Genomic DNA, 27,964 nt, shown 5'->3' with positions numbered 1-27,964 from the left:
GCTCGAACCTCCTCTGGCCTAGTCTGTGACGGCCGAGCCCTCGGGAATCGGCTGGGAATGCCTGGCGCGCGTAACCCGTAGGAGGTGCGGAGGTGTCGGGCCGGGGTTGCGGGCTATGAGAGGAGAGCTGGCTGCAGGCGCCGGCAGGGCCAGAAGAGCGAGTTGGGGGGACAGAAGGAAGGGAGGGAGAAGGGTGGCCTGGGTGGCGGCGCAGCCCCAGGTGCACCTCCCAGGTGCGTATCTCAGGTGTGCACACGATCCCAGGGGAGGGCTGGCCTGGCAGAGCTTTAGCCTCAGGAGTTTCGGCGGCCGGAGCTGCGGGATCGCGGGGAGGCGGGGCGGGGGTTGGACAGATGCCCGCGACTCCCGAGGCGCTTCTCAGTAAAGGCCTGTGCGGGCGGTATGGGCGTGCTCTGCCCCGGAGAAGTTCCTCGTGCAGCGGTTTTAAACGAAGACCTCGCGTAGGCAGATGTCCCTTTTTAGGGTGGCTGATTTAGATCTTACAGAGGAGTCTTAGAACTTATCCCGGCGGCTGAGGGACACCCTGGGGTCGCGTGAACAGCCGGAGGATGGCCTTGGGCTTTTCTTTCCAAGGCCAGGGTCTATTCAAGGCCCCATCCCGTGAGATACTATCGTTGATCGTTTCCCGCCTCTGTTGTTGAATTCATAAATACGTTCTTAATCCACATGTTTTGTTTCATAGGAAGAAGAAACTAAATGAATAACATGAAGTCCAATAGGATCCCATTTTTTATGATTTCGAATCAGGGAAGTAAAAGTAAACCACTGGTATCTTTCCCAGGTCTTACCTTGTGTTTTACTACTTAAAACAACACCCAATTTTGCCTTTTTTTTTTTTTTTTTTCCTTCTTGGCTGCCCATTGGGGCATGCAGGGGCTCCCAGTTCCCAGACCAGGGATCAAACTAGGGCCCCTTGCAGTGGAAGTACAGAATCTCAACCACTGGACACCAAGGAAGTCCCCACCCAGCTTTCCTAATAATACTCATGATGTCTGTAGGCAAATCCTCAAAAAAAAGGCCTCGTACAAGTTTATCAAGCAGCAAAACTAAAAAAAATGAATCTAACTCTATTATTTCGTTTTTTAACAATGCACCCCCTGCTAAACTTGCCTGCCCAATTTGTAGTAAGATGGTGCCAAGATATGACCTGAACCGGCACCTTGATGAAATGTGTGCTGACCACGATGACAGGCCTCCAGGTGGCCCCGGGCATGTTGGCTTAAGTTCAAACGTGCCCACCATAGATTTGACCAATATTGCCTTAGAAGATATAACGCCAGAGAGGTCATCACCATCAACGATAAATTTAACCCCTGGCCAAAGTGATTCAGCAAAAATGGGCAAAAAAAAGCAGACCAGCCCCTACTTTAAAAGTAAAGGTGACTCGGTGTGCAGAAATCAAGATGAGCTGAGACATCATAATGTAAAAGTCATTTCTCTGGGAAGCCTGTCCTCTAAATTGTCCAGAAGATACATAAAGGCTAAAAGATCCCTGAATCAGAATGAGGGGTTCACTTACCAGAGTCTACAGAGGTCCTCATACGCAAGGGTTAAGAGCCTGGTTGATCAGCATTTGGAGGTGGAGGGCCAGGATCCACTTTTGGAGAACAGCTCTCAAAAGGAGAACATGTTTACTGGTGATTCTCAGGAAGAGCTGAGCACCCCAGCACATACAGTGGAAGGCACTAAGGTGGAAGAAGCTGAAGGCCAGACAGCTGCCCAGGAATGTGAGCAATCAACCCTAACCCCTGCCTGCACAGGTGATGCACCTGTGTTGTTTTCATCAGATTTAATTCTCGGGCATAGAAAGTCTGCTTCTGAGGACCATGTTACAAAGCAGGAGAGTGTCAAAGGAGTAGATGGTGAAGTTACTGAAAAATGTGAGACAAGTCATTGTGAAGAGGTGAAAATGACTATTGTTTCAGAAGTGACAAGTCAGGGCTCACATGGGGAAGCAAAACCTCCAAGTTCTACACTTGGTGCTTCTATACAGACCAACAGCCAAACGCTTCCTCCAGAACCTGACAGTGGCTTAGAGGATGAAATCACTCATCAGACGCCTTTGGAGAAGAGGTCAAGCTGTGATGTGTCCTGGGTCACAAGTCCAGAACTGCCGGACCATCCTTACTACCTTCGGAGTTTCCTGGTGGTGCTGAAAGCCGTATTCGAGAATGAAGAAGACAGGATGCTCTTTGATGAACACGAGAAGGGTATTGTAACTAAGTTTCATCAGTTATCAGGTATTTTGAGCCTGTTTGCTTTCGAGGCTTTGTTTGCCATTTGCTGCCCTGAGTTGGTCTGGGATGTGATGGGCAGAAACCTGATGACCCCGAGGAGTCAGTGGTTTGGGGAGCCTCCTGGGAGTACTCAGGGGAATCAGAGCCAGTGATGGTGTTCAGCTCACCAATGATGTGCCTTTAAAAAGAGATAAGATTTGGGGCCAGGTGATGCCTGCTTCTGCACTGTCATCCTTATAAACTGTACTTTGCTTGTAATGGAAGCAGTTGTTTGTCCTTTTTATGTATATTTGATGGTTGTAAAACAGCCTTTCCCAGATTAGGGGAAAAAATAGTGTGACTTAGAAAAGTGTACCTTGCATTTCAGGCATGTAATCAAGCTTGCTTTGTATTTGGTGGATTTGTTGTTTTTGCGGGCCATTTCCTCAAAAATGAAAATAAAATACAAGCAAATAAACAAACCAAGGGGTACTGAGGCATATTTTTTTTCTCCAATAACATTTTAGTTGCCTGAGCTCTGTCTTTTAAAGTAAAGGTGTGCAGGAAATGGAAGCTTTCAAGCTAAATGGGTACATTAATTTTTTTCTTTTTTAATTTTGTAAATTGGTACATTTAAAAGCATACCTAAATTCCTTGGCAGCCAGCTGTGTGGCCCAAAGCAAATAGCGCAGGTTTAGAGCAAGAGCTGCGCACTGCCCCCCACCCCATCTCCACCTGCCATCAGCTGCTCATCCAAAGGACCTTGATGGCTATGTGCACATGAGTCCCTCTCAAGCAGGAAAAGCTTCCTTGGGGGCCATGCTGACCACTAGTAATAGTAGCAGGTCTGACTCCTGGTCCAGTTACAAAAAAGAAATCCTGAACGTTACCAATAATGGGTAAGAGAAGGAATTCAGTTTTACATTCACACAGTGTAACTGTGGCCCTGCTTGTGTGAGTGACACCCCACCAACTCTTGTATCCAGGGTGGTCACAGATCTTTGGTTGGTGTACGAGCGTTTATTAAAGTAGTAACCCTGGGCTGTGGTGTGATTGAGAAGTAGGAACAGTTTCCTAGTGTCAGCTCTGCAGATTCTTGTGGGCTGCCCTCCACAGAGAATCATCTTTAGCATCTCAAAATAGCTTCTGTGAATCGATTTTGCCTCTTTCAAGAGAAAGGGGAAATAACTGTAGAAAATTTAATAAATAAGGTCGTATCATTTTATTTTTCTAAATTTTTGGCCATACCATCAGCATACAGGATCTTAGATCCCTGACTAAAGATGGAATCAGTGCTTCCTGCATTGGGAGAGCAGAGTCCTAACCACTGGATGGCCAGGGAAGTCCCGAGACCACTCTAGAATTGGAAATTGAAAGATAATTTGGGTAATAGGAAAACTTGAGACCAGGTTAATTAAATAGCTTGGTGGAGATCACTGAGTTAGAGATGGCCATTCTACCAAAGCCAGACTTTTTTTGAAAAATCCTTTACAGATGATTTTCAGCCTAAAATAGAATATTGCATATGAAACCAAAAGCAGAGAACAGAATACCTGGAACTCTCGGTGAGGAGGCGGGATGTGTCTCTATTGAGGGACTAGAAATGTTGGTTAGAAAGTGGGGAACCTGGATCTTACACTTTTATTTTTTATTATTTTTTTAAAGATGTATATATATATATATATTTAAATATGGTGTTATTTCTCTGTTTATTTATTTAATTTTGGCCACACCACACAAGCATGTGGGATCTTAGTTCCCTGACTAGGGACCCTGCAGTGGATGGGCAGATTCATAACCACTGGACCACCAAGGAAGTCCTTTAGGTTTTTAAATGGCTAATAATCATTACCAACTTTGGAACGGTTTATACACTCATCTCATTTAATCTGTTCACAGGCTTTGGGAGGATGGTGTTACTGGCCCCCACTCCCACTTTTCATAACAGAAGAGAAGAGGGAGCCTTAGTTCCAAAGCCTGTCACAAAGGCTTTGTGTCCTCTTGCTCCTCCTGTCCTGCACACAGGCCAAGGAGACATTCCTATGGGACTTTGTATTTGAAATAAGTTCTGTCTTCCAAAGGAAGAAAATGATATTCTTGGAAGATCAGTTGAGTCAGCCTATGTGTATTTGTAACACAGCATGTTTTACTCCCTTTGGTTTACAAAAGGAAGTGATAGCGTATGTGGTTTTCGAGAAGAAATAGAATGTTTCTGATATCTTAATTTTGTCACAGCCAATGGTCAAAAGTTATACGTAAGACTTTTTCAACGTAAATTCAGCTGGATTAAGGTGAACAAGCTGGACTATGAAGAGATCTCTGCTGACTTAACCCCCGTGGTTGGAGAGCTGACACATGCGGGCTTCTTGCAGACAGGTACAGTTTGTCCAGGGGAACCAAAGTGGAAACACGGTGAAGGGAGTTTCTGCAAAATGAGGGTGGTGCTGGTTTCATGTCATCTGATTGGTGCCTGAGAAATAGTGATTGTGTGTGCGTCTTTTAAATTGCGTTTTTTTTTTTTTTTTTAATTTATTTGGCTGTGTTGGGTCTTTGTTGTGGCATATAAGGTCTTTGTTCCCTGATAAGGGATCAAACCCAGGCCACCTGCACTGGGAGCTCAGAGTTAACCACTGAACCACCAGGAAAATCCCTAAATTGAGTTCTTAATCTTAGGACAACAAATAAACTTTCTTCTTAAAGTATCAATAAAACTGGAAAATAATAAACTTATTTAAAGTATTTTTTTAATTTTTTAATATTTCAGAATCTGAGTTGCAGGAGCTCCCTGAGGTGCTGGAGCTCCTTTCTGCTCCGGAACTGAAAGCCCTGGCAAAGACCTTCCACCTGGCGAGTGCCCATGGGCAGAAGCAGCAGCTGGTGGACGCGTTCCTCAGATTGGCCAAGCAGCCTTCAGTCTGTACTTGGGGCCGGAACCAGCCTGGCATTGGCGCAGTGATCCTGAAAAGGTTTTGTGGATCTTTTTTTTCAATCATTTTATTTATGTATTTATTAACACCAAAAACATTTTGCACTGGGGTGTGGTCAGTTAACAGTGTTATGGTAGTTTCAGGTGAAGAGCAAAGGAACTTGTTACAGTAAGAACATTTGAGTTGTTGGTTGGGCTTCCATGGTGGCTCAGTGGTAAAGAATCTGCCTACAATGCAAGAGACCTGGGTTCCATCCCTGGGTCAGGAAGATCCTCTGGAGAAGGAAATGGCAAATCACTCCAGTATTCATACCTGGAGAATTCCATGGATAGAGGAGCCTGGCAGGCTACAGTCCGTGGGGGTCACAAAGAGCTGGACATGACTGAACGACTAACACACACACACACAGAGCACATACAAAGGTCTTAAAACGAATGGTACGTGTTCCAGATTGTGATTGTTTTTGCAATTGCTGCCAGACTGAAAAGGCAGAGAACCTTAATGATCAGGTCTGGATTCTTTCTTGGGTTAGCTTTCATAATTCTTGTCATACCACACTGATTTCTAGGATAAGAAGAACCAAGAGGCAAGAGGTTAGGGACACTGGGCCCTTGGCATATTCTAGTATTTTATTACTCAAGAAAAATGCAGTTTTAACTACTCCTTAACAAGAGTTAAACATGAACTATCCAGCCAAATTTTTATTTCAGTAGACTTTTTATTGAAACATAATCTGTCAGCAATAATATGCAATTTCTCTTGAGTTGAAACATAAAAATTTACCAAAAGCTGTGGATGGTTTCTTCTGTCCTTATAAAAGTTCCTGAACAGTTTCAGGTTGGGAAAGATCATAAAAATCTCAGAATTTATTTCTTCTGCCTATGTTATGTCTAAAGTATAACTATATCAACCTTAGTCTGGGAATCCACTTTCCAGAGTTATTGAAAACAAGATGAGATAATGCTTTTGGCAAACAGTTTAAAGCAACATCATTGTTATTTTATATAATGTGTGTGTGTGTGTGTGTGTGTGTGTGTGTGTAACTTTGAGCTGTTAATGTGCCAAGAGCCCATCCTTATTGAGAAGATACTATAAATATTAATCTTAGTAAAACACAGGAATAAATAAGGCATACATTATTAAGAAAAATGTCACTGTCAACACTTCAAAAAGTTTATACTGTAGATTTTCCAAAAGTATTTAACTAGATTATGTATTTATAGTTAATTGATTTAGGGGTATAAGATCCTCATCCCTGTGGTTAAATGTCTTCTAAGTCTTTAATTTTATTTCTTAAGTATTTCATGGTATTCATGTATGTAATATTTTAAAAGTAAGTAAACACTAAATTAGCTGTTTCTTAGTGTAAGCACTGAGCATGTAGAAATGGAAGAATTAAGATGAACATTTTTTATCACTGACATGAGAATTATAGAAAAATGAGAATCTTAAGACTATTTATATATATATAATTTTATTTATTTATTTATTTTTGGCTGTGCTGGGTCTTTGTTGCTGTGCAGACTTCTCTCCAGTTGTGGTGAGCTGCTGCTGCTGCTGCTAAGTCGCTTCAGTCGTGTCCGATTTTGTGCGACCCCATAAGACGGCAGCCCACCAGGCTCTGCTGTCCCTGGGGTTCTCCAGGCAAGAACACTGGAGTGGGTTCCATTTTCTCCTCCAATGCATGAAAGTGAAAAGTCCTCATGTAGATGGTGATGAGGTGGGAACCCTACCCCTGTGTCTTCGAGACTGTACTGGGGGCATTGATCTCTGGACTCCCCAGGGAGCCAGCTCTGCTTTTGGTTTCATAGCTTCTGGGCTGGTAGGAAGGGTGAGGTCCTCCACTGGACTCCGGCTCTCACTGGGGGACCTTGACCTCCAGGCATGCCTGGCATCATCTGGAGGCATTCTTGTTGTGACTGAGGTGGGTAGTGGGTGCCACTGACATTTAGTGAGTGGAGGCTAGGGACACAGCTGAGCATCGTCTAATGCACAGAATGTGCACCTTGCCCCTACCCCAGCCCCAGATGTCACAGCCCAGATGTCAATAGAGAAACCCTGTCGTGCATGGTGTCCAGGTTGTTAGAGCCAGAAAGCCCTGGTTGTGACCTGCTGCCTGACCAAGAGCCTTTGATAATGACATTCTAAATAAATACCTGTGGGGCTTCCCTGGTGGCTCAGTGGTAAAGAATCCATCTGCCAATGTAGGAGATGTGGTTTCAGTCCCTGGTCTGGGAGGATCCCACATACTGCCGGCAGCTAAGCCCGTGTGCCGCAACTGTGGAGCCTGTGCTCTAGAGCCCAGGAGCTGCAAGTACTGAGCCCACTCATGCTAGAGTCTGTGCCCCCCAACAAGAGAAGCCACTGTGATGAGAAGCCTGTGCACCACAACTAGAGAATAGCACCCACTTGCTGCAACTAGAGAAAAGCCTGCACACAGCAACAAAGACCCAGCACCGCCATAAATAAATAAATAAAGTTATTTTAAATAAATAAATATCTGTTAGTTAATCTAAATTGTCACTGGAGTCAAGAATTGAGAGTTGCTAATGTCAAACAGGTAACACTTTGAGTTTCTCTGGTATTTCACGTGTTCGGGACCAGAGTAAACCTTATCCTGCTCTTTTATTGAGGCAAACACTATGTGAAATCGTCTGCAGGTTTAATTTCATCGAATCTTCACCGTGTTCCAAGGTGGGGCTCTGAGCTCCAGAGAGGTTAACAAATGCTTTAACATCACACAGCCAGAGGCCAGAGGTTTGCTTCAGGCTGGGAATAATGAATGCTGTTTAGCTTGAAATAATCTATGAAATCTGATGTCCAAATGCTTACAGACCAGCAAGTCTCATCCATAGTGTGTATTTTTCAGAGCTAAAGACGTGGCGGGACGTTCCCTGAGGGTTTCTAGAGGCCCTCGGGCGGTATTTTCCCGGGCCCTGCTGCTCTTCTCATTGAGCGACATGGTGGAAGATGAGGAGGCCGCCTGTGGGGGCCAGGGTCAGCTCTCCACTGTGCTGCTGGTCAACCTGGGCCGCTTGGAGTTCCCCAGGTACACCGTCAATCGAAAGACCCCGATCTTCCAGGACAGGGATGATCTCATTAGGTAAGAGAGTGATTGCTCTCTATAACATCTGTGTATTTTAAATTTATGCAGAAGGATCTATTATTGTTTTTTGCCATCCACAAGAGAAACATCTGCCCAAAACCATTTTTTAAGTTTTTGCTTCCTGTTTAGTTTTTTGCTCACTTGTATACTTTTCCAGGACTGTGAGGAGAACGTAGAAATGCAGTTTGATTAAGGTTGCCAAAACCCACTAGTTTTGAGTTAGAGCTACACAGTTTTCCCCTGGTTTATATTCCCAAATAGCTTTGGCAGGGGGAGCATTTTTAAAATATAGACATTTGAACAAACCTGCCTTGTGAGTATGTTGTTGGCATGAACAAGGCTGAATATCTTCCTGGTAATGATGCTTTAAATAAAGCTAGTAACTAACTTGTGGACCATATACCAGAATCATGCAGACAATAGAAGTTTTCATGAATCTATCTTGATGCATGGATTTAGCCAGTGTTTAGCAAATGTGGATCTTGATTTTTAAAAAAAATGCATAGATGTTGCAGGTTTATGATTCAAAGTTAGCTGAAATGGTTTCTGATATTTGATTTTAGGAAAGACGTTTAAGTGTTGTCTAGTATGTGCTTTAAAAAATAAGCTATTGAAATGATTGGATCAAAACAGAGTCAGTGTAAACTGATTTTAGCCCATTTGCCAATGGCAACCCACTCCAGTACTCTAGCCTAGAGAATCCCAGGGACGGCAGAGCCTGGTGGGCTGCCGTCTATGGGGTCGCACAGAGTCAGACACAACTGAAGTGACTTAGCAGCAGTAGCAGCAGCCTTAGTTATTAGGAAGGTCAATATCTTATTTGTATTCAGTAGGAATAACTTTTTCAGTCAGATCTTCTAATTAGAATGTTTTCTCCAATTCCATTTTTCATTGCCTTAGAGCTGTCCAGTTGAGTATTAAAAGAGAACTAGATGGAAGCGTGTATGAGCAAATTTTTAAACTTAGGGGACTCTGTTTTTCGCTTATTTGACAGTTTCTGCACACAGTGCCAGCGTGTGCTCTTCGCTCAAGGGTGAGTCCAGAGCACAGTGTTACGGAACACTTACAGCACTCAGTGTTACCGAACTATGGGCCCATGTCTTTGTTTTGGTATCTAAAGACACGCTGAGAAGCTGTCTCTCTTCAGTTACATGGGTTCAGAACATTTCAGCATCGCCATCTCCCAGATACTGTCCCTGAAGTTGTTTTTGAAAATCCCAAATAATTCTCTTACCTTGGGCAGTATCCCACTGGCCATCTCTGACTTAGTGATTAAATGACCAAACCTACACTTCCGTATAATCCTGAGATTGGTTACATGTTGTCATAGTTGCTCCGAGATTGTTGAATGGATGAATGAGTGACTGGGCACCAGAGGTCAGGGAGGAAGAGCTGGTCAGTGTTGCATCATGTAATGTGACGTGTGATATGATGGTAAGGTGTGTGTATCTTCATCTTTCTGGCTGGGAGGCCTGTATGAACACTTACTTCTAGGCCATTCATGGAGTAATAGTCAAATGATTACTGAGATAAAACGTAACCCTTGTGTTTTCAAAAGCAGATCTGAATGTGTTGGGTGGGATGTGAGGATGTGAGGTTCTGTACGTCAGTGCTCATCCCCCACTGAAACCTGAATGTCGTGGCTTCCCGCCTGTTCCCCCCCAGGTACGCGGTGGCCGCACACACGCTGAATGACATCTCCACGGCGATGGCCAATGGGGCCTGGGAGGAGGCTAGGGAGCTCGCTCGGTGTGCAAAGCAGGACTGGGATGGACTGAAAGACCACCCGTCCTTGAGGTGAGGTGGTTCTCTGGTGCCTGTGAGGGTTACCGACTGACCTAGTTGTTCTAACTGCGTAAGATCATCTTTTTCATGAGGAACATGCTCATTTGGTTCTGTGGTGAGGTCAGCATGTGTAGTTGAAATTCCTCCTCGCTTTGCATGGAGTCAAAAGTACCGGGTGAGTAGCAGGGAGTGTCTGAAAGTTTGGAGTGATTTTTATACCCCCAGTCCGTCTGTGGCAGACAGTGGCTTGCCACCTGCAGGGGGACTGGCCCCTCGGGGGTTTGGTCAGCTGAATTACAACCATGGGGGAAGCCTGGCCGCAGGACAGAAGCTGTCTTCTGGTGGAAATTCTAGGAGCTGTTGTTTTGAACAAGAAAATGAATCATAGCTTAAAAAAAAAGAAAATTAAATTGAACATTTACTTCAAGAGTTCAAGTACACAGCACATGATCCTTCATTATTTTTGGTTTAATAAATGTTCAGTGTGTTCCATAGGGTTAAGAAACTTTTTCCTTCCTTAGTACAAAGTGATGAAAAAAATTAGTAGTTTTGGATATCTCTTTCAGAAAAACATTTAGGACAAAAGTCTACACAGAAATAATACAAACTTAAAAACCATAGCCAGAAAAATAGCCTTTACTGTTAAGAAAAACAACTGAATATTTTCTCCATGTTTTGTTTGGGAGTAGGCAGAGTGAGGCATTTACTTACAGGCCTTTGTAGGAAGGAGACAACCAGTGTTTACAATGAGTGTTAGCCCGTGATGTGCATGGACCCTGGGGGATTGTCTTAAGTAATTGGGCAAATGTGTAAACATTTCTCAGACTAAACAGGAAAACAAATGGTTAAAACAAGTTAATGGATAATTTTCTTGGTTAAAAATAAAGATAAGACCTCATGGCCGGGAAGTTGGGTTCCTGAGGACAGAGATCAGTAGCCTGTTGGGTGGAGGCCCAGTGGGGCAGCAGTCAGGCTCTGCCAGCGAATGGGTGGGACTGTCCCAATGCAGGCGTGTTCTCCGACACCAAAATGTGTGTTTCTTGTAATTTTCACGTGCCATACAGTTTTTCTCCTTTTGACTTCTTTTAGCTATTTATAAACATGGAAACCACACTGGACTTGTATTAAAATCAGGTGGAGGTCCTGAGTCCATCAGCATCTGCTGACCTCTGACTCTCATTTCACATTGCCGTCTGGTGACTTTAAGCAGGTGGCCATGAGAACATAGATTTGTGGTGTAAAAAACTGCACACAACAGGCAGTGTTCAGAATGTATCTTCTTAGAAGAAAGAAATTCAGTCTGCTTTGTCACCCCTTCAGTTCAGTTCAGTCACTCAGCCGTGTCTGACTCTTTGCAACCCCATGGACTACAGCATGCCAGGCTTCCCTGTCCATCACCAACTCCAGGAGCTTGCTCAAACTCATGTCCATTGAGTCGGCAATGCCATCCAACCATCTCATTCTCTGTTGTCCTCTTCTCCTTCTGCCTTCAATCTTGCCCAGCATCAGGGTCTTTTCCACTGAATCAGTTCTTCCTATCAAGTGGCCAAAGTATTGGAGCTTCAGCTTCAGCGTCAGTCCTTCCATTGAATATTCAGGACTGATTTCCTTTAAGATTGACTGGTTGGATCTCCTTGCAGTCCAAGGGACTCTCAAGAGTCTTCTCCAACACCACAGTTCAAAAGCATTGAATCAAAAAAAAATAAAAAAAAAAAAGCATTGAATCTTCAGCGCTCAGCTTTCTTTATGATCCAACTCTCACACCCACACATGACTACTGGAAAAACCATAGCTTTGACTAGACAGACCTTGGTTGGGAAAGTATTGTCTCCGCTTTTTAATATGCTGCCTAGGTTGGTCATAGCTTTTCTTCCAAAGAGCAGGTGTCCTTTAATTTCATGGCTGCAGTCACCATCTCCAGTGGTTTCGGAATCTAAGAAAATAGTCTCTCACTGGTTTTAATTGTTTCTCCATCTATTTGCCATGAAGTGATGGAACCGGATGCCATGATCTTTGTTCTTTGAATGTTGAGCTTTAAGCCAACTTTTTCACTTTCCTCTTTCAGTTTCATCAAGAGGTTCTTTAGTTCTTTTTCACTTTCTGCCATAAGGGTAATGTCATCTGTGTATCTGAGGTTATTGATATTTCTCCTGGCAATCTTGATTCCAACTTGTGCTTCATCCAGCCCTGCATTTCGTGTGATGTACTCTGCATATAAGTTAAATAAGCAGGGTGACAATGTACAGGCTTGACTTACACCTTTCACAATTTGGAACCAGTCTGTTCCACATCCAGTTTTAACTGTTGCTTTTTGACCTGCATACAGATTCCTCAAGAGGCAGGTAAGGTGGTCTGGTATTCCCATCTCTTAAGAATTTTCCATAGTTCGTTGTGATCCACACAGTCAAAGGCTTTAGCATAGTCAATGAAGCAAAAGTAGATGTTTTTCTGGAATTCTCTTGCTTTTTCTATGGTCCAACGGATGTTGGCAATTTGATCTCTGGTTCCTTTGCCTTTTCTAAGTCACCTCTTAGGATTGTCTTACAGTAAACACACCAAACCAGTAAACTGCTGGTGGATGTCTTCGTTTTAGGTACCACGAGAATTTACCACTCTTCCTCCGGTGTTTTACCGTTGGGTGGGTTTACACAAGGATTTTGTCCCGAAACGTTGAAATACTGCAGAGACTTCACCTGTACGAGGTGAGTGCACCAGCCCTCTGCCCCTGGTTCTTGACTTCTCCCGCCAATGTGGTCTGCAGCCAGACCTGAGCTTCTGTCAGAGACCCCGTGTGATGAGGAGGGTCTCCCCACATCCCTGAGGTGGAAGCCTTGCCTCTGCTCAAGTTCCTGGGACAGCAGTCACAGACAGTCTGGAAGTAACCTACAATCAGGAGTGAGGGCTCTGGTCATGCTCCTGCTCATACTCAGAGCTGTGAGGTTGCCGGGCTGAGCTTCTGCTGTGCAGACACTTCTGTATTGAAACTCGGCATCTTACAAAGAGGCTGTGCTAGAGTTGGGCTTCCTCACCTGGGTCCATGGACCCTGGGCAGCTCCATGAGACTGGCTTCAACAGAGTCTGTGGACCTGCAGGTACATCTCTGGGATTTGTGCATTTTTCTCAGGAGAATCATTAGATTCTTCAAAAAGATTCAGGAACCACAAAAGATGAGCATGAGACATGAGCCATAACATGGACCACAAAGTCCGCCTGTTGAGGTGGGGCCTTGGGGTGGAGACCCTGCCTTATACCTGTCCAGCCCCCTCCCCGGTTCCTCGCACCCTTGGCCATGTGGCCAGCTGGGTTCCCAGAAGCATGTGGACCTGCAGCCCAGCTGCTGCCCCTGCCCAGAGCCTGGCCCCCTTGTGGCCAGTGCTGCTGACCTGCTGCACAGAGAGTACCTGTGGTGTCACCGCTGCATCCACATGAGGTGGCAGGGGCCCTGCCGAGAAGCGGGGGTGCCTCTGGAGGTCAGGCCACTCTCGGGGGATGTCCCAGGCCCCCCTCCTGGCAGTCCCGGGTCCTGGGCCTGATTTTTGAGTGGCAAGGATGCTGATACCCTTCGCCAGTTTTCCTGACAACTCAGTGTAACAGCGGCCTTAGTGTGCAAGAGTCTAATGCACGGTCTTTCTTGTTGCTGCTGCAGGAAGCCGTGAAGGAGCTTGAAAACCTGTTGTCCCAGGACGTGTACTGTCCCGACAGCAGGGGCCGGTGGTGGGACCGGCTGGCCCTTAACTTACACCAGCACCTGAAGCGCCTGAAGCCAGTACGTAGCTTCTAGGGCCACCAGCCTTCCTTCAGCTTCACGTACATTTGAACAGTAAAGCACCGTTAATACCTTAAGAGTCTAAATGTCGTTAGGACGTTGATTTCTTTCTTTCTTTTTGAGTTTATATTTTATATTGGACTATAGTTGATTTAAAGCATTGATTTCTTAAACATTCCTCTTTCTCTGTGTTCTGCCAGCTACACAAATAGCCGGGGTGTGAGCGCAGGGTGACTGTGGGTCAGCAGTTGGATTATGTTGGGAGCTGGAGGGTTAGGTGTCCCCCACTTTCACACAGGTGTGCTCTCTGGTTAGGAAACGGTGATTTTATTCACTCACTGCCCAGGGCCTCCTGGTAGGAAGATGGGTGAAGACGTGGCGTCTGGCTCCACAGGGTGGCCACCATCCCATCTGGGCGCTGCCCTCTCTTTTGGGGAGTTTGAGTCTGAGAACACTGTCAGCTGCCAGCCACTGTGGCCAGCAGGGCAGGGCCTCGTGAGGCAGCAACAGTGGCCCTCTGTGTGGCCGCCTGTGGTCCCCGTCCCTGCCAACCCCATGTCTGCGTCCAGCAGAGGGCACTGCTGCCCTAGGAGCTTTTATTCTTCCAGTGGTAGGTCACATGAATCCGGTGATGGAGGGCTGGAAAAGTTGACTCTGGGCCTGGATGATGACACGCTCCATTTACTGCCTGAAACTAAAAGGCGCCTTGTCACCTCAAGTGTTTCGAGCCAGGGAAAACTGTTCTCCTGGAGGTGAGCATGGCGCTCCCTGCCCAGCATCAAGAGAGGCCCCCGCTGGCCCCCACCCAGTGTGGACAGAGGGCGTGTGCACACTGCCTCTCTCTCTCCCTGAAATAAAACTTCAGAGGAGTTTATAGACTTTCCCGTCATTCAGGTCTGCTGAGAGGAGTGTTCTTTAATGCTCAGAGGTGATTTTTGACGTTGATGGAGCATCCTGGTTTTTTTTAGCCTTTTCCTAGAGGTCTTCCTGGCCACTCATAACCTGTGATTTTGTCAACATTCCTTCCCTCTGTATGTCAGTTTCTAGAGCAGGCAGCGGCCAGCCTAGCAGAGGCTCATGTCCGCAGTTGCCCAGCAGCCAGTCTGGCCAGGCCGAGCCCAAGTCTACCCCTCCCTACAGCCAGCCTGGCTCCGTTAGGGCTGCAGAGTGGCCAGCAGGGCCTCATTCTCTCTGCTGGATTCCTCTGAGCCGCTACACTCTGATGGTCTGATCTTCACTGACTTCTGGGCTTTTTTGTTGTTTTTGTTACTTTTTATTTATTGTAGTAATTATATATAACAACCAAAAAAAAAAAACTTTGCCATTTTAGCCATCTCTAGGTATACAGTTCAGTGGCATTAATTATATAGCTGACCCTAGACTAACTCAGAAGTTAGGGGTTCTGACCATCCCCTCACCCTGACATGGTCAAAAATCCACATATGATTTTGCAGTTGGCCTGAGCACCCCTTGGGGCCCCGAGCACCCTACCCCAGGTCCATATCCCCAGTCTCCTCTGTCTCCTGAGGCAGTGTGTCCACACATGTGACCAGGACGTGGTGTTGGGAACATGACTGCTTCTTCCCCCCACCTTTGCCTCGGGGTCTGTGCTTCACCTATGCGTTGAATGTGTCTGCGTGAGATGTACAGGAATAATGTCCTTGTCCCTGGAGGGCGGCTTTGCCCCCCGTGAATAGAAAAAGGGATGATTAATTGATGATGGGGTTTCCCATCCCATGAAATGGGGGCGCCGCTGTCTGGGCCTTACTGACAATGATAGTGCCGCGCTCTCCACAGGCTGTCCAGTGCATCGCTGCAGGGCTCGCGGATCCTCACGTCCGGACAGGCCACCGCTTGGCACTGTACCAAAGAGCCGTGCGCCTGCGGGCCTCTCCCAGTGGCCAGACGTACATGCACGTCCTCCGCCAGCTCCCAGAGGTCACCGTGGAGGACGTCAGACATGTGCGTGAATATTCTGGGGGCACTGTGGGTGCATTTCAAGGGTTTTTCCTGAACGCAGCCTAAGAGCGGTTTCCAGCACACATTTCTCATAGACTCAGAAAGCCCTCTGGTTTGCTGTGGGCATTGACCCACCTTTGCTCCAACCTCAGCCTGGCATCGAGGTGTCAAAGAGACCTGGTCAGCAGGGGCTGTGACTCTACCCCTGAGTCAGCAGCTCACAACCCTGCTATGCCTCCTGCCCACAGCCCAGTCAGGACCCTGGAGAGCAGCTTGGAACAGCGCTCCTGGGGGCCAGGCGATGACCTGCCCACATCCTCACAGACCAGCCTGGTGCTACACTAAGGACAGGTGGCCTTTCGGGGGCAGAGGAGAGTTTGGGGCTTCAGGGCTAGAACAGGAGTGGGGCTAATGGGCTGTTCCTCTCCCCACCCACCTACCCAGGTGACCGTCACAGGCCGGCTGTGCCCGCAGCGTGGATCAGGGAAGTCTGTCTTCGTGCTGGAGGCTGGGGGGGCCACCCCCACCACTGTCCTGTGCTCTGTGGAGGAGCTGGCGCTGGCCCATTATAGACACTGTGGCTTTGACCAGGGTAACTGGGCCATGTGGCCACACTGGGGGGTGTTGTCACTCTATCCTGTCCCTGTGGGAGGCCCTAGAGGGCACAGGAGAGAATTTTATCACTCCAGTTCATCAGGGCCGTGTGCTTCCTCGTGGCCAGTGTTCACACTTGCCACCATGAGAGTGGCGTGTTCTGGTAGGGACATGAGGAGCAAGGGTGGCTGGATTGCTCTTGGAGATCTTGGGTCAGGCAGGTGGACAGGATTGGAGAGGACCACAAGATGCTGCCCATAGCCAGCCGCTCAGAGGTCCTGCAGTGTGTGGAGGAGCGCCGGGGTCTCGGGTCGGGGCATCAGGAGTGCCAAAGGGCCAGGAGGGGCCCACTCAGAGAGGCCCCAGCCCTGGGGACCCTGCTTCACTGTTCACACGGCCTGGAACTGGGCTGGGCCTCTCTGAGGTCACCACCCCATCTTGTGGTCTGGATGTGGGGTAGGGATAGGGGGTCTGGACTGGGTGGTCTCTGATGTGAAAGTTTTCTGTAAAACCCTGAGTCTTAAAAACCCCGGCACTATGTGGTGTCCAGGTCGAGGCAGAGGAGTGCTGTGGAAGGAGGCGAATGGGGTCAGAAGGCAAAGGCTCCTGGGCGTTCACCCTCCCCTGTCAGACCTCCTATTTGTTTTTAAACATGTCCCTTAGGTTTTTCCACTCTGAAACATGCATTTGAATTTTGTCATAATTACTAAGACTTTCATCCTTAAGCAAGGCTTCTGTATATAAGCAATCTAATGTTAAGAAATTGAGCAGGGGATGGCACGAAAACAGCCTTTGCTTTTGAATCTAAAATATTTTTGCTAGTTTTTTCAGCTTGAGCTGGCAGTAGGATATGGTGGTGTCTTTGGAGAACAGAAGAGATGGATTTTTCTCGTGTGTGCCTTGTCTCAGGGATCCATGGGGAGGGGTCCACCTTCAGCACCCTGTTTGGCCTTCTGCTGTGGGACATCATCTTCATGGACGGGGTGCCGGACGCCTTCAGAAATGCCTATCAGGTAACCCTGGCCGCGTTCAGGCTGCAGAGACTCTGCACACACACGTGAGTCATTCCCACCCTGGGACCCTGAGGTTGCTGCCCCAGAAACCTGCCCCCAGTTGTACTCTTCTGGATCCTAGTGCTAATTCCACTGTAAGAATGGCTTTTAATTTTTAAATCTGATTTATAGAATTTAAAATGTAATCTACTCTACTGGAATCATTCCTCTTGAAACTTTCAGTGTCAGTGTCTTCAGCTTCACCCTGGTGGGGCCCATGTACACTCATGTGCTTTGTCATACATGTCTGCTAAGAGCCTCACTGTGTGGTGCATGTTCAGTCGCTCAGTCCTGTCCAACTCTCTGTGTCCCCACGGACTGTAGCCTGCCATGGAATTTTCCAGGCAAGAATACTGGCGTCCGTTGCCATTCTTTCCTTCAGGGGATCTTCCTGACCCAGGGATCAAACCTGTGTTTCCTGCATTGGCAGGTGGATTCTTTACTACGGCACCACCTGGAAAGTCCAAGAGCTCCACCAGTTTAACCTAAGAACTCTTTTAGCAAATTGTGCTTGTCTTTGGAAATTAGTTCTCTAAAAAACCAGTGTCATAAATTGCTTTTATATAAGATTACTTGGGTGATTTTTATATATCTTTTGAGAAGAAGCCTGAGTCCACTTCATCAGAGTGGCCGGTTTCCAGATTTGATGGGCATTGGCTCCTCTGATGACCCCAGCCTCCCAGGCTTAGTGTGAGCTGGTTCTCCCTACACACAGGCGGCCCCGCTGGACCTCTGCACAGATAGTTTCTTCAAGAGCAGGGCACCGGCCATGGAAGCCCGGCTGCAGCAGATCCACAGCGCCCCCAAGGAGAGCCTGCGGGCCTGGGTGGCAGCCGCGTGGCAGGCCCAGGAAGGCAGGGTGTCCTCCCTGGTCAGCTGGGATCGCTTCTCTTCTCTTCAGCAAGCCCAGGTAAGAGTCTGCAGGCGGGGTTTGCTCAGGAAGTGCCTCCAATGTGGGTTTCCTTTTGACAATTGTAACAGAAGACATGTGTGCACACATTCACATATATGTGTGCATGCATGTGTGCACACACCCATGTACGTGTGTATGTGTGTACCTGTTCATGTATATATGCAAGCACACACACACATGTGCATATGCATGTGCTTGTCGTGCCCCTGCCCACAGGCCTCTGTTCCTGAAGGGACAGTCCCAAGTGTGAACAAGCCCCAGTTATGCCTTCTGCCCATTTGGTTGGCAGCCTCCTTGGCCTGGCCTGTGGCCCCTGGAGGGAAGACACTCTCCCTGTCCTGTGACCAGTGGCCTCCATGGTCCACTGTCGCATCCTAAGTGCTCACCCTAAATCCTCTATTCTTAGCTGCTCCCTGGATGTTCCCGACTGGGTGAAAGCTTGGTAACTGACCAGGGAGAACACATCCCCAGAGGCCAGGGTGCCAGCACCAGGGGCAGAAGGGTGCTTGGTGTCCTAGGACCTCATCTCTGCTGAATGACACATGGGGTCTCCCCCGTCTCACCATTACTGGGGGCTCCAGGGTCTCCATCCCAGGGGAGGGCTGACCATCTCTGTGTCTCCTGTCCAGGATCTTGTGTCCTGCCTGGGGGGTTCCATCCTCAGTGGTGTGTGCCGGCGCCTGGCCGTGGACTTCCGGCACTGCCGAGGGGGCCTTCCTGACCTGGTTGTGTGGAGCTCCCAGAGTCATCATGTCAAGGTCAGTTGAGCTAGAGCGGAAAGTCATGTTTGTAATTTTATGATCAACTGAAGGCCACGATCCAGGCATTTCTTGCTTGATGATTGACAAGATTGAATCCCTCAAGAGTTGCTGGACTGATGGCTAGGATTGTTCGGTGGCTGCTGGTAGAGGCATTCACGGTGCTGACACCTGGGCCTCTCCCCACGAGGCAGCCTATTTCATCCGAGCAAGTGAGGGAGAAGGGCCAGGCTGTAAGCAGGACGGAAGTCAGTCTCTTTTTATCAGCTGAGCTTGGCAGCGACAAACCATTGCTTGTGCTGTGTCCACTCTTGGAAGCAGGTCAAGGGCAGGGACTCAACAGGTGTGAGCACCAAGAGCCTGGGATGGCTGGGGGTGATTTTTCTAAGCTCTGAGAGTGAGCGCCTGCTCATGTGCTGCAGGCTGGCCACCACCCTTTCCTCATCTGGTCTCATCCTGCCTGTCACAGGCTAGTGGTTTTCTTAAACTACTGAATTTTGAGATGAAAAGAAAAATTATGGTACAGGTTCTTTATCAGATACATTTCATTCAGTGTGTGACTTGACTTTTCATTGTCTAAATAGTGTATGGAACAGTTGAAGTATTAAGTTTTGATAAAGTCCAGCTCATCTGTTCTCTCTGGGTCATGCTTCTGGTGTCATATGATACCTCTGACTACAGTTGTGGATTTGAGTATTTTTCCTTTCAGTTTTATCAATGTCTGCTTTATATATATTGTGAAGCTTTATTATTCAACATATAAACTTAGGATTTTCATGTCTCTAAACTTGCTTTTGTTTTTATATTTGAGTTTCGTACATTCTGTAGGCAGCATATATATGGGTCTTACTTTTAATCTAATCTGACAACGTGTGCTCTAGTATTTGGAATATTATTTTAATGTGATTATTCATGTTTGGCTTTAACCCTCCTATTTGTTTTTTGTCTCAGTTCTTCATTTTGTCTGAGGTTGCATTTTATCCTCGGTTGGCTTGTTAGCTCTCACTCTTCATGTGTTTTAAGTAGTTGGAGTGGTGTTTACAGTGTGTACTTAAACTTACCTACTTTCAAGTGATGTTGTACCAGTCCACATAGAATATAAAGAACCCTACAACAGTATATCTCCTCTCTCAGCCCTTGTGCTGTGTTCATACATTATGCCTCAACATGTTATAAACCCTGTAACACATTATTTTGCTTTCTACAGTGGACTAATGAGCCTTTATAGTTATTCACATAGATACAAATTCTAATGGTTACTCCTTTATATAGATTCAGATTTCCATGTACTATCATTCTCTTCCTGACAGAACTTCCTTTCATATTTCTTGCAATGGAAGTGTGCTAATAATGAATTATTTAGGTTTTATATATTTTAAGACTTTCACTCTTTTTTGAAAGTTAGCTTTTCCTAAGCAAAGAACTTTTTTTTCAATGCCTTAAAATATTTGTCCACTGTCATCTAGCTTGTATTGTTTCTAGTGAGAAGTCTGTAGTGTCTCCCCTCTGGCTTTTGACAATTCTGGCAAATCACCCCCACCCTGCTTTTTTTTTTTTCAAACTTATACGTAATTTGTTTCTTAGAGTCGTGTTCTTTAGGGGTTCACCAAGCTTCTTTTGGTTCACCAACTTCTTTTGGAGTTCACCAAGCTTCTTGGATCTTTCGGTTTATAATTTCCATCAACTTTGAAAATTTTTTTAGCCATTATCCAAATATTTTTTTCTCTCTGTTCTGCCTTTTGGGATCTCTGTTAAGATCTCTCTAACTCCTGTTAGGCTGTGGAAATGCTTTATTAATTAAAAAAAAAAAACTTTTGTAGTTCATGTTGGTAGTCTCTCGCTGTTTTGAATTTTGGTGCTCTGTAGTAGACAACACTGACACAGTTCTGGTTCCATGGAGCTGATGTGTGATGAGTAGTTTTATCTTATGATATATACCGTAAACAAGTACACAGGAAGGAGAAGGACTCTCCTAGAAATGAATCTGAGCTGAGCTTTGAGGGGGAAGGTGTCAGACATGTGAAGAGCAGGGAGACATGTACTGGGCAGTGGGACTGGCAAGCACGGGCAAGGGCCCTGCTTGCACAGGGAAGACACCAGGCCACACGGTTTTGTGGGTCCTGGCAAGGAGCTTGGGTTGAATTGCAGACACAACAAGAAAGGACTGAGGAGTGTTGAGCAGGAGAGGAACAGTGCCATGTGTGGTGGAAAACTATTTCAGCTGCCATATTACGTATGAATCCATTTCCTAATTCTCTGTGGAGGACAGTCTGATTTCTACAGAATAGGGGACTTTCTCACTGAATTCATATGTACATGTTTAGTTGTTATGGACATGTAAGTACAGCAGTGCAGCTGGACAAGCCTTCTAAATAAATGGTCGTTAGTGGGAACTGCCACAGTCCACCTGAATAGCCCTTCTGTCTCCCAGCTGGTGGAAGTGAAGGGACCCCACGACCGGCTGTCGCAGAAGCAGATGATCTGGCTGGATGAGCTGCGCCAGCTGGGGGCGGATGTGGAAGTTTGCCATGTGGCTGCAGTCGGGGCCAGGAGCAAGGGTCCCAACTGAGAGCCGAGAGCTCGGAAGCATCTAAGACCATCAGAGCATAGAATGTCACTACATCCTATTTAATTTTGGTTTTGTTATTGTCATAATAAACCTGGCACCTTAAGGACTCATCATCGTACAGTGTCTGTATCACGAACCTTAGTGACTGGCTTCAGGACACTTACTGATCCCACACATTAGTAAAGAACTTCCAAAAACATCAGAACCTTGGTGGCTATTTCAGGAGCTGGATGCATTATGTTATTAAGTTATATTTACAGAAAACTGGAATACTACAGAATGAGATGATTCACAGCTTTCAGTTTTTATGAAAGTAGCATACACAATGTTTCTTTCTAAAAAATACAAACAGATTCTTGAATTTATATGTTTTCTGATTTCTCTGATTTCTTTAGGAATTAAGAAACACATTGTCATCAAGTGCCTTGTTATTTCTGTCAACACTTGCTCCAGTTGGGCCTGTATCACCATGGGGAGGGACTCTACCAAAGGCATTTACCTGTCCCTTTCCGTTTTGACCCTTGGGGATGTCCCCGATGACTGAGGCAGTCTCCCACACTGGCAGAACTCACTTGAGTGCGAGAACACGCTGGCAGAACTCGCTTTAGCACTACTGTGTAGCTCCAAGGTCTGGGGCAGCCCTGGGTCGGGCAGGTCTGTCAACACCATCCTTCCAGCAGTGCTCCCTTTGGGTCTCGGTCACATTCCAGTGATTCTCACAGGTTTCAGACTTCTCTGTTGTTATATTTGTTATGATTAGACTTGCAGAAGGTTGAGATGATGGTTAATATATTTCAGCAGGAAAGTATTTTAAAATACTTAAAGGTGTGTACACTTCTTTTAAATATAATGCACATTTAATAGACTATAGTGTACCAGAAGCATCACTTCTACATGTACTCAGAAACCAGAAAATTCACATGACTTGCAGACTGTGATGACACTCACTTTACTGTGGTTATGTGGAACCAACCTGCAGTGTCTCCAAGATGTGCAGAGCCTTGGGCAGGGTGGGGAGGGTTTGGACACAGCAAGGGACTGATCAGGATGGGAGGCCTGGGCAGCTCGGCCAGGATCCTGCTCCCACAGACCTGCTCCCTGATGTTCTTAAGGAAACATCACTCCCCGGCTGTGAGGGCCTGGTCCATGAACCCCCATGGCTGTGATGACAGCCAGTTGTGAACTGAGGTTTAGAGCAGGCAGAACAGCAGGGATGAGACACAAGCATAGCTAGAAGAAAACATCCCACCTCTCACATCAATAACAAAGGCAACCATTTCTATGACATTTTATTAGCACTCAGCACTTGCTTCACATTCATCACTCTGGAAAACAGAATCTCTCACCTTCCTGCCCATCCTACTTTAATGCAAGTCACAATCAATTTTAGGCACAAAGGTTTTCATTTTCTTTCAAAATCAAGTTTCAGCTACTCGAGGTTACTGCTATAGCAAGAGTTTGTTGAAGTATGTGTTGAACAGTTTTCACCCTCTGTTAGCACAAATTAATATACTTTCTTAAATAAAGTTAGACACTTTTGGTTTTAAAGTTGGTTTCCATCACGAACAACAGTAAGACGCTTTACACCTTGAAGTCCGAACCGAGAGTCTGCCTGCGTGGCCCTGTCAGCAGAAGCTGGGCATCCATGTCCGGTGCTGCCCTCGGACCCTGTCCCCACATCCTTGGCCAGCAATGGGGCCGGTGGCTCTGCAGGGGCCAGGACTTAATGCTGGGATAGTTGTTGTTCATATTATGCACGATAAACTGTGGCACAATAATCATGATATAACAACTGTTCAGCAAAAATAAAACAAAATACTGTAATTTACATTTGATTATCATACAAAAATATGCACATTTTCTACTTTAAAACAGCATTTAAGAGTACCTAATCATTTTAAAACTTGCAAGTTAAAAACATTTACTAAAATAGTTGAAATAAATGTGATAGGGAAGAAAGGTATAGAGAAATAAATGCTCAACCCGAAAAAACAGTAACAAATTAAGACAATTTGTAATAATTAAAAAGCAGCCTAATGAAAAATGGGGAAGAACTGTTATACTTTCAGTGGCAAGATGGGATTTGGGGTTTTCAGGGGGCTGGAACTGGTTCCAGTCAAGGACTATAAAAGTCCTTGTGGCAACAGTGCTACTTATATAAACTTATATAAACTAAAAAAGCCCTTATTTTCTAGGCAGGTTGGGAGAAACACTGAGTTTACCACAAGATGGATTTCCTTAGACACTGCATAGGAATTTCCATCCTTTTAAATCCAGAGACATTATCCAACAATTTTTCAAAGGCAAGTAATTCAAACAGAAATACCTATTTGTTACACATGAAGGTAAAGCACTGTTTTGAAAAAAACTTGTTTTAGAAAAAGACATAATCTAACTGCACACTTTAAACATTTTTTGAAAAGCATAAGATGGCAGTTTAAGACGATATGACAGTCACATTTCAAACATCCATCTTTTCCCAAAAGTGAAGGGTGTGATGACTCTGACCGGCACAGCTTTGGTGCAGCTCCCATGACACACATGCCATCAGGAGCTCGGACAGGAGCACACCTGTCTTCGTCTCCTCAGCGCTGCTGTCACAGGCAGGGCGGGGCAGGTGCTCTTGGTTAAAATGGCAATATCCTGAGAGAAGTCCACCTCTACTCACCTGTCCTCCCTCCCCAAGTGCCAGGCACTCTGTCCTTCCCTGCAGGTGACCTGACTCCTGAGCTCACCACCCCTTTTCATGGGCAGGTGCCCAGAGTGGCTGGGTCTCGGTAATACTGCCAATGCTGGCTCCGCTCCCCGCCCCTCCCCAGACCTGGGGTGTCCAGGTGACTCTCAGCTGGAGGCTTCGTGACTAGCCTCCTTCTGATGTGTGGTGGGACTCTGATATCCTAACTCAAATTGTTTTACTCTGAGTTATTCATATCTTAATAGTTAATAATCAAAGGCACTTCTAAGTTTAGTTATATTATCTACAGCAAATGCTTTTGAAGTCAACAGTACACACCTTTTTAAAGTTAGCCCTAAGCAAACTCATAATTTTAAAACACAGTGATCTACGGTCCCAGACAGCAATCTATAATAAACTACAGTGTGGGAACACACAACTCTCAGGTGAGTTCAACTAGAGATAATGAAAGTGACCAGAAAAATGCACAAATAACCCTGAATACCCACTGGGGTCTGCTGGATGCTTCTTGAAAATACACCAGACACTAGTTCTTGACCCCCTGATGGTTGCTGCTCAGGCTGCTAATCCAACCAAGGATCAGGGAAGCTTTAGTAGGTGGTTAGAAAGACAAACACCACACACAAAACCTGATTAGTCTGATCACAGTAATAAAATCATGGGAATGTCTGCCTGCAAATGACCTAAAAATGAGCCAGATCCAGCATGACAGAAAGAGAACATAAATAACAAAAGTTAGGCCTGTCTTTTAAAAAACCGTGAAGGAAACATAATTCAACATGTTTTTAAGAATTAGTGCAAATTTCAGTTGTTACAGATAAATGATGAGTGTGTCCGACGTCTAGGGTAGCAGTTCTGCTCACCCCTCAGGACGTGCAGGAAGACCCCTTTGGTCTCCACGTGTGAGGGTCTCGGTGGATAGCCATATCTCGGCCCCACATGGGTCAGCAGTCCCGCTCGTCCCTTAGGATGGTCAGTCTTCATTGGCGAGGGTCTCAGTGGACAGCCATATCTTGGCCCCACTGAGAAACTTGCTCAGCGGTGTCCCCGAAATGCTCCGCCTGCACAGATTGCCCACTGGGGAGAAGGGGAAGGAGGACGAGAGGAAGTCCGGAGTGCCTGGGGCGTCGTGTGGGCCGCCAGCACGGAAGTATAGCCTGCTTGGGGCCAGCTCGGGGCCGGGGGCTGGCATGGGGCCACCCCGGGGCTGTCGCAGTGCCCTGCTCAAAACGTCCACCTCGTCAGCCAGCAGCGAGAGCTTGTGGAAGGCCGTAATGAAGCCCCCGTGCTGGATCTGGGCCTCGGGGACCCAGCGGAAGTAGCAGAGTTTCCACAGCTTGATGTGCGCCCCTGAGAGATGTGGCAGGATGGTCCCGTGCAGGTCAGCTGGCCTGGAGGCCCACTCTCGGAAGAACCGCTCCGCGTCCCAGTCCTGGCTGTCTCTCGGCTCCAGAGGCACTGGCTTCACCTGCAGGATTAGTGAGTTTCTCCTTGGCCGTAACTCCTCCTCACTGATGATGCCGTTCTTTAAGGAGGCTGGCATTCCTCTCAGTGTGGAGCTGTAGCTTTTCTGTACAGAGAGATTCTAGCATTATTCTCCTGGAGCTTCCCCTTTCAGACAGATGGTAAAAGTGTGATGGTGAACATACACTCAGGTAGAATTTCAACCTTAAAGGACATTTTGTCCCTCCCTTGGTAATACTTGCTCCAATCCTCCTCCACTGCGAGTTGGACACTTGGGCCTTGACTTTGCCAGGCTGTGGCCTGTATGAGGGTGGAGCTGATATATTCTATCCATCATAGGCAGACCTCTGGGAGACAGTGGATTAGTGATAAAGCAAGTCACACCAGGTTTTTGGTTTCCCGGCACATATAAGTTGTTTCCAGTATACAGTAATTTCTTAAGTGTGCAACAGCATTATGTCTAAAAAGACAATGTGCACACCTTAAATAGTTTACTGCTAAAAATGCTAACCCTCGTCTAAGGCCTAAGCAAGCTGTAATCTTTCTGCAATAGTGACATCAGAGATCATTGGTCACAGATCACCATCACAAATATAATGATAATGAAAAAAACTTTGTGTGACCAAGACTCCTCCCACTCATTGCCAAGGGTACAGGTTCAATCCCTGGTTAGGGAACTAAGATCTCCTGAGCTGCACGGCACAGCCATAAAAGAAAGAAACAAAGCAAATGACCCCTCAAACTTGCATTAGCAATGCTGTCATGGGACGTGCCTGGACTTTCAATACTCCGTTCTGAAAAAGATGTTTTTGGTTATGTGTGTGCAAACACCAGGTTTCCACCATTAGTGCGTTATTATAGTTTACCTTTGTCCTTTTAAAGGACTTCACAGAACCGTTCTGTACACAAGGCGTGCTCTTTCCAATGTAGAAGGGGTTGTGGAAAAGGGTGCGATCCTTTGGTGTAAACTGGAGAGACCAGTCCCAAACGGAGGGGAATTTTAAACCCTTCTCATCACCCAGCTGGATATTTTTGCTTATAGCAAATTCCTGCAAAATAAAATATTTGAACATTTGTGAAAAATGCCAAACTCAAGATTTTCTCGTGATAACTTCCTTTTTGATGAGTTGTTCATTATACGAGTGAAATGTTCTGAATGAGGGTGATTCCCACCCCTCTGGAGCAACAAACTCTGCTCCCCAGAACAGACGTTGCTGGCACCCGGCACGAGGAGGGCATGGCCCTTGCGTGAGGAGAAGGGGGGGCCCTGGGCAGTGAGCATGTTCTTGAGTATGAACTCATGGAGGGAGCACACCCTAGTGCAGTGGCCTGAACAAACCCTCTCCTTACATGCTCACAACCACAGTCTTGAACAGCATGCGTCTTCAGGACGCTCAGCTGCTGTGTTTTTTGTTTTTTTTTTAAATTAATTTATTAATTTATTTATTTATTTTTACTTTACAATTCTGTATTGGTTTTGGCATATCAGCTGCTGTTTGAGGCAGCAACTTCACAGATGAGGAACTCAGACTCAGCAGAGTCCCAGCCCTGGCTACGACCACAGCTCACTGTGAAGGCAGCCCTTTTTGCAGTCTTCCTGAAGGCCCATGAGAGCGTCCTTCTGGGCACTGCAGCCTCTGTGGCTACACCCACTGCTCCAGATATGGATAAGACAGAACTCGTGGTTCCAGAAGCCTCCACCAGGGCAACCAGAAGCTGGTTTCAAGTCTGGATTGAGACCCTCCCTAGTCACAGTTATTCCTCTGGGTTAAGAGTTGGGCCTGGAATCTGACAGGCCGACGTAAAAGTGACTTGCCCCATGGCATCAGGGTCTGAGGACACTCGGGAAGCAGTGCCCAGCAAGAGTTCCAGTCTTGCATCATGCCTGTGTTTCCTCTCAAATTCCTTCCCCATAGAATTCTCGAAAAAAAGTCATTTGCTTTATACCCCTTTTATTCTACTGTCCTAGGAAATACATGTTTTCAAACAGGATCTTACCAATTACCCATTCACACAGCTCAAAGGTGAACATATAAATACAAAAGTACAACAATACGGTGGTTAAAATAAGCTGCATCTTTCAATAAATGTCAGAGACAAAGACCTAGGATGCTCACGCATACAAATGCAACAGGTTCA

At 46.3% G+C, this 27,964-nt stretch overlaps 2 protein-coding genes across 4 annotated transcripts in view; one reads left to right on the top strand and one right to left on the bottom strand.

Moving 5' to 3' along the window:
- Positions 1 to 71: 71 nt before the first annotated feature.
- On the top strand, positions 72 to 21,776 carry FAN1 (FANCD2 and FANCI associated nuclease 1). 3 transcript variants are annotated; one of them, XM_040257398.1, is made up of 14 exons: positions 72 to 233; positions 704 to 2,261; positions 4,473 to 4,613; positions 5,002 to 5,203; positions 8,034 to 8,267; positions 9,936 to 10,067; positions 12,649 to 12,757; positions 13,702 to 13,821; positions 15,619 to 15,783; positions 16,225 to 16,372; positions 17,284 to 17,387; positions 18,142 to 18,336; positions 18,969 to 19,097; positions 21,529 to 21,776. In XM_040257398.1, the coding sequence occupies exons 2-14, from the start codon at positions 1,007 to 1,009 to the stop codon at positions 21,664 to 21,666; spliced, it is 3,072 nt and encodes a 1,023-aa protein (XP_040113332.1). In that variant the 5' UTR covers positions 72 to 233; positions 704 to 1,006; the 3' UTR covers positions 21,667 to 21,776. The 3 variants fall into 3 exon arrangements, with proteins under 3 accessions (XP_040113332.1, XP_040113333.1, XP_040113334.1); XM_040257399.1 differs by having other exon boundaries at positions 72 to 246; XM_040257400.1 differs by having other exon boundaries at positions 99 to 233; positions 21,422 to 21,776.
- Positions 21,777 to 23,076: 1,300 nt separating this feature from the next.
- Positions 23,077 to 27,964, bottom strand: part of MTMR10 (myotubularin related protein 10) — a 46,278-nt gene continuing 41,390 nt past the window's right edge. The window contains exons 15-16 of the mRNA XM_040257402.1: positions 26,692 to 26,874; positions 23,077 to 25,931 (exon numbers count right to left, since the gene is read on the bottom strand). Coding sequence (XP_040113336.1) covers positions 25,335 to 25,931; positions 26,692 to 26,874 — 780 coding nt within the window. The 3' untranslated portion in view covers positions 23,077 to 25,334. The remainder of the gene's footprint in view (positions 25,932 to 26,691; positions 26,875 to 27,964) is intronic.

This window comes from Oryx dammah, unplaced genomic scaffold (genome assembly GCF_014754425.2).
Source record: "Oryx dammah isolate SB20612 unplaced genomic scaffold, SCBI_Odam_1.1 HiC_scaffold_16, whole genome shotgun sequence".
NCBI lineage: Eukaryota > Metazoa > Chordata > Mammalia > Artiodactyla > Bovidae > Oryx > Oryx dammah.
This window is presented reverse-complemented; position numbering and strand designations above follow the sequence as displayed.

What these genes read in the sequence shown, in the direction of transcription:
- FAN1 (XM_040257398.1), top strand. Translation starts at nt 1,007, where the DNA reads ATGATGTCTGTAGGCAAATCCTCAAAAAAAAGGCCTCGTACAAGTTTA. An exon ending in TAAGTTTCATCAGTTATCAG is followed by an intron (nt 2,262 to 4,472) that starts GTATTTTGAGCC and finishes ATTTTGTCACAG; the next exon opens with CCAATGGTCAAAAGTTATAC. An exon ending in ACCTGAAGCGCCTGAAGCCA is followed by an intron (nt 13,822 to 15,618) that starts GTACGTAGCTTC and finishes CGCTCTCCACAG; the next exon opens with GCTGTCCAGTGCATCGCTGC.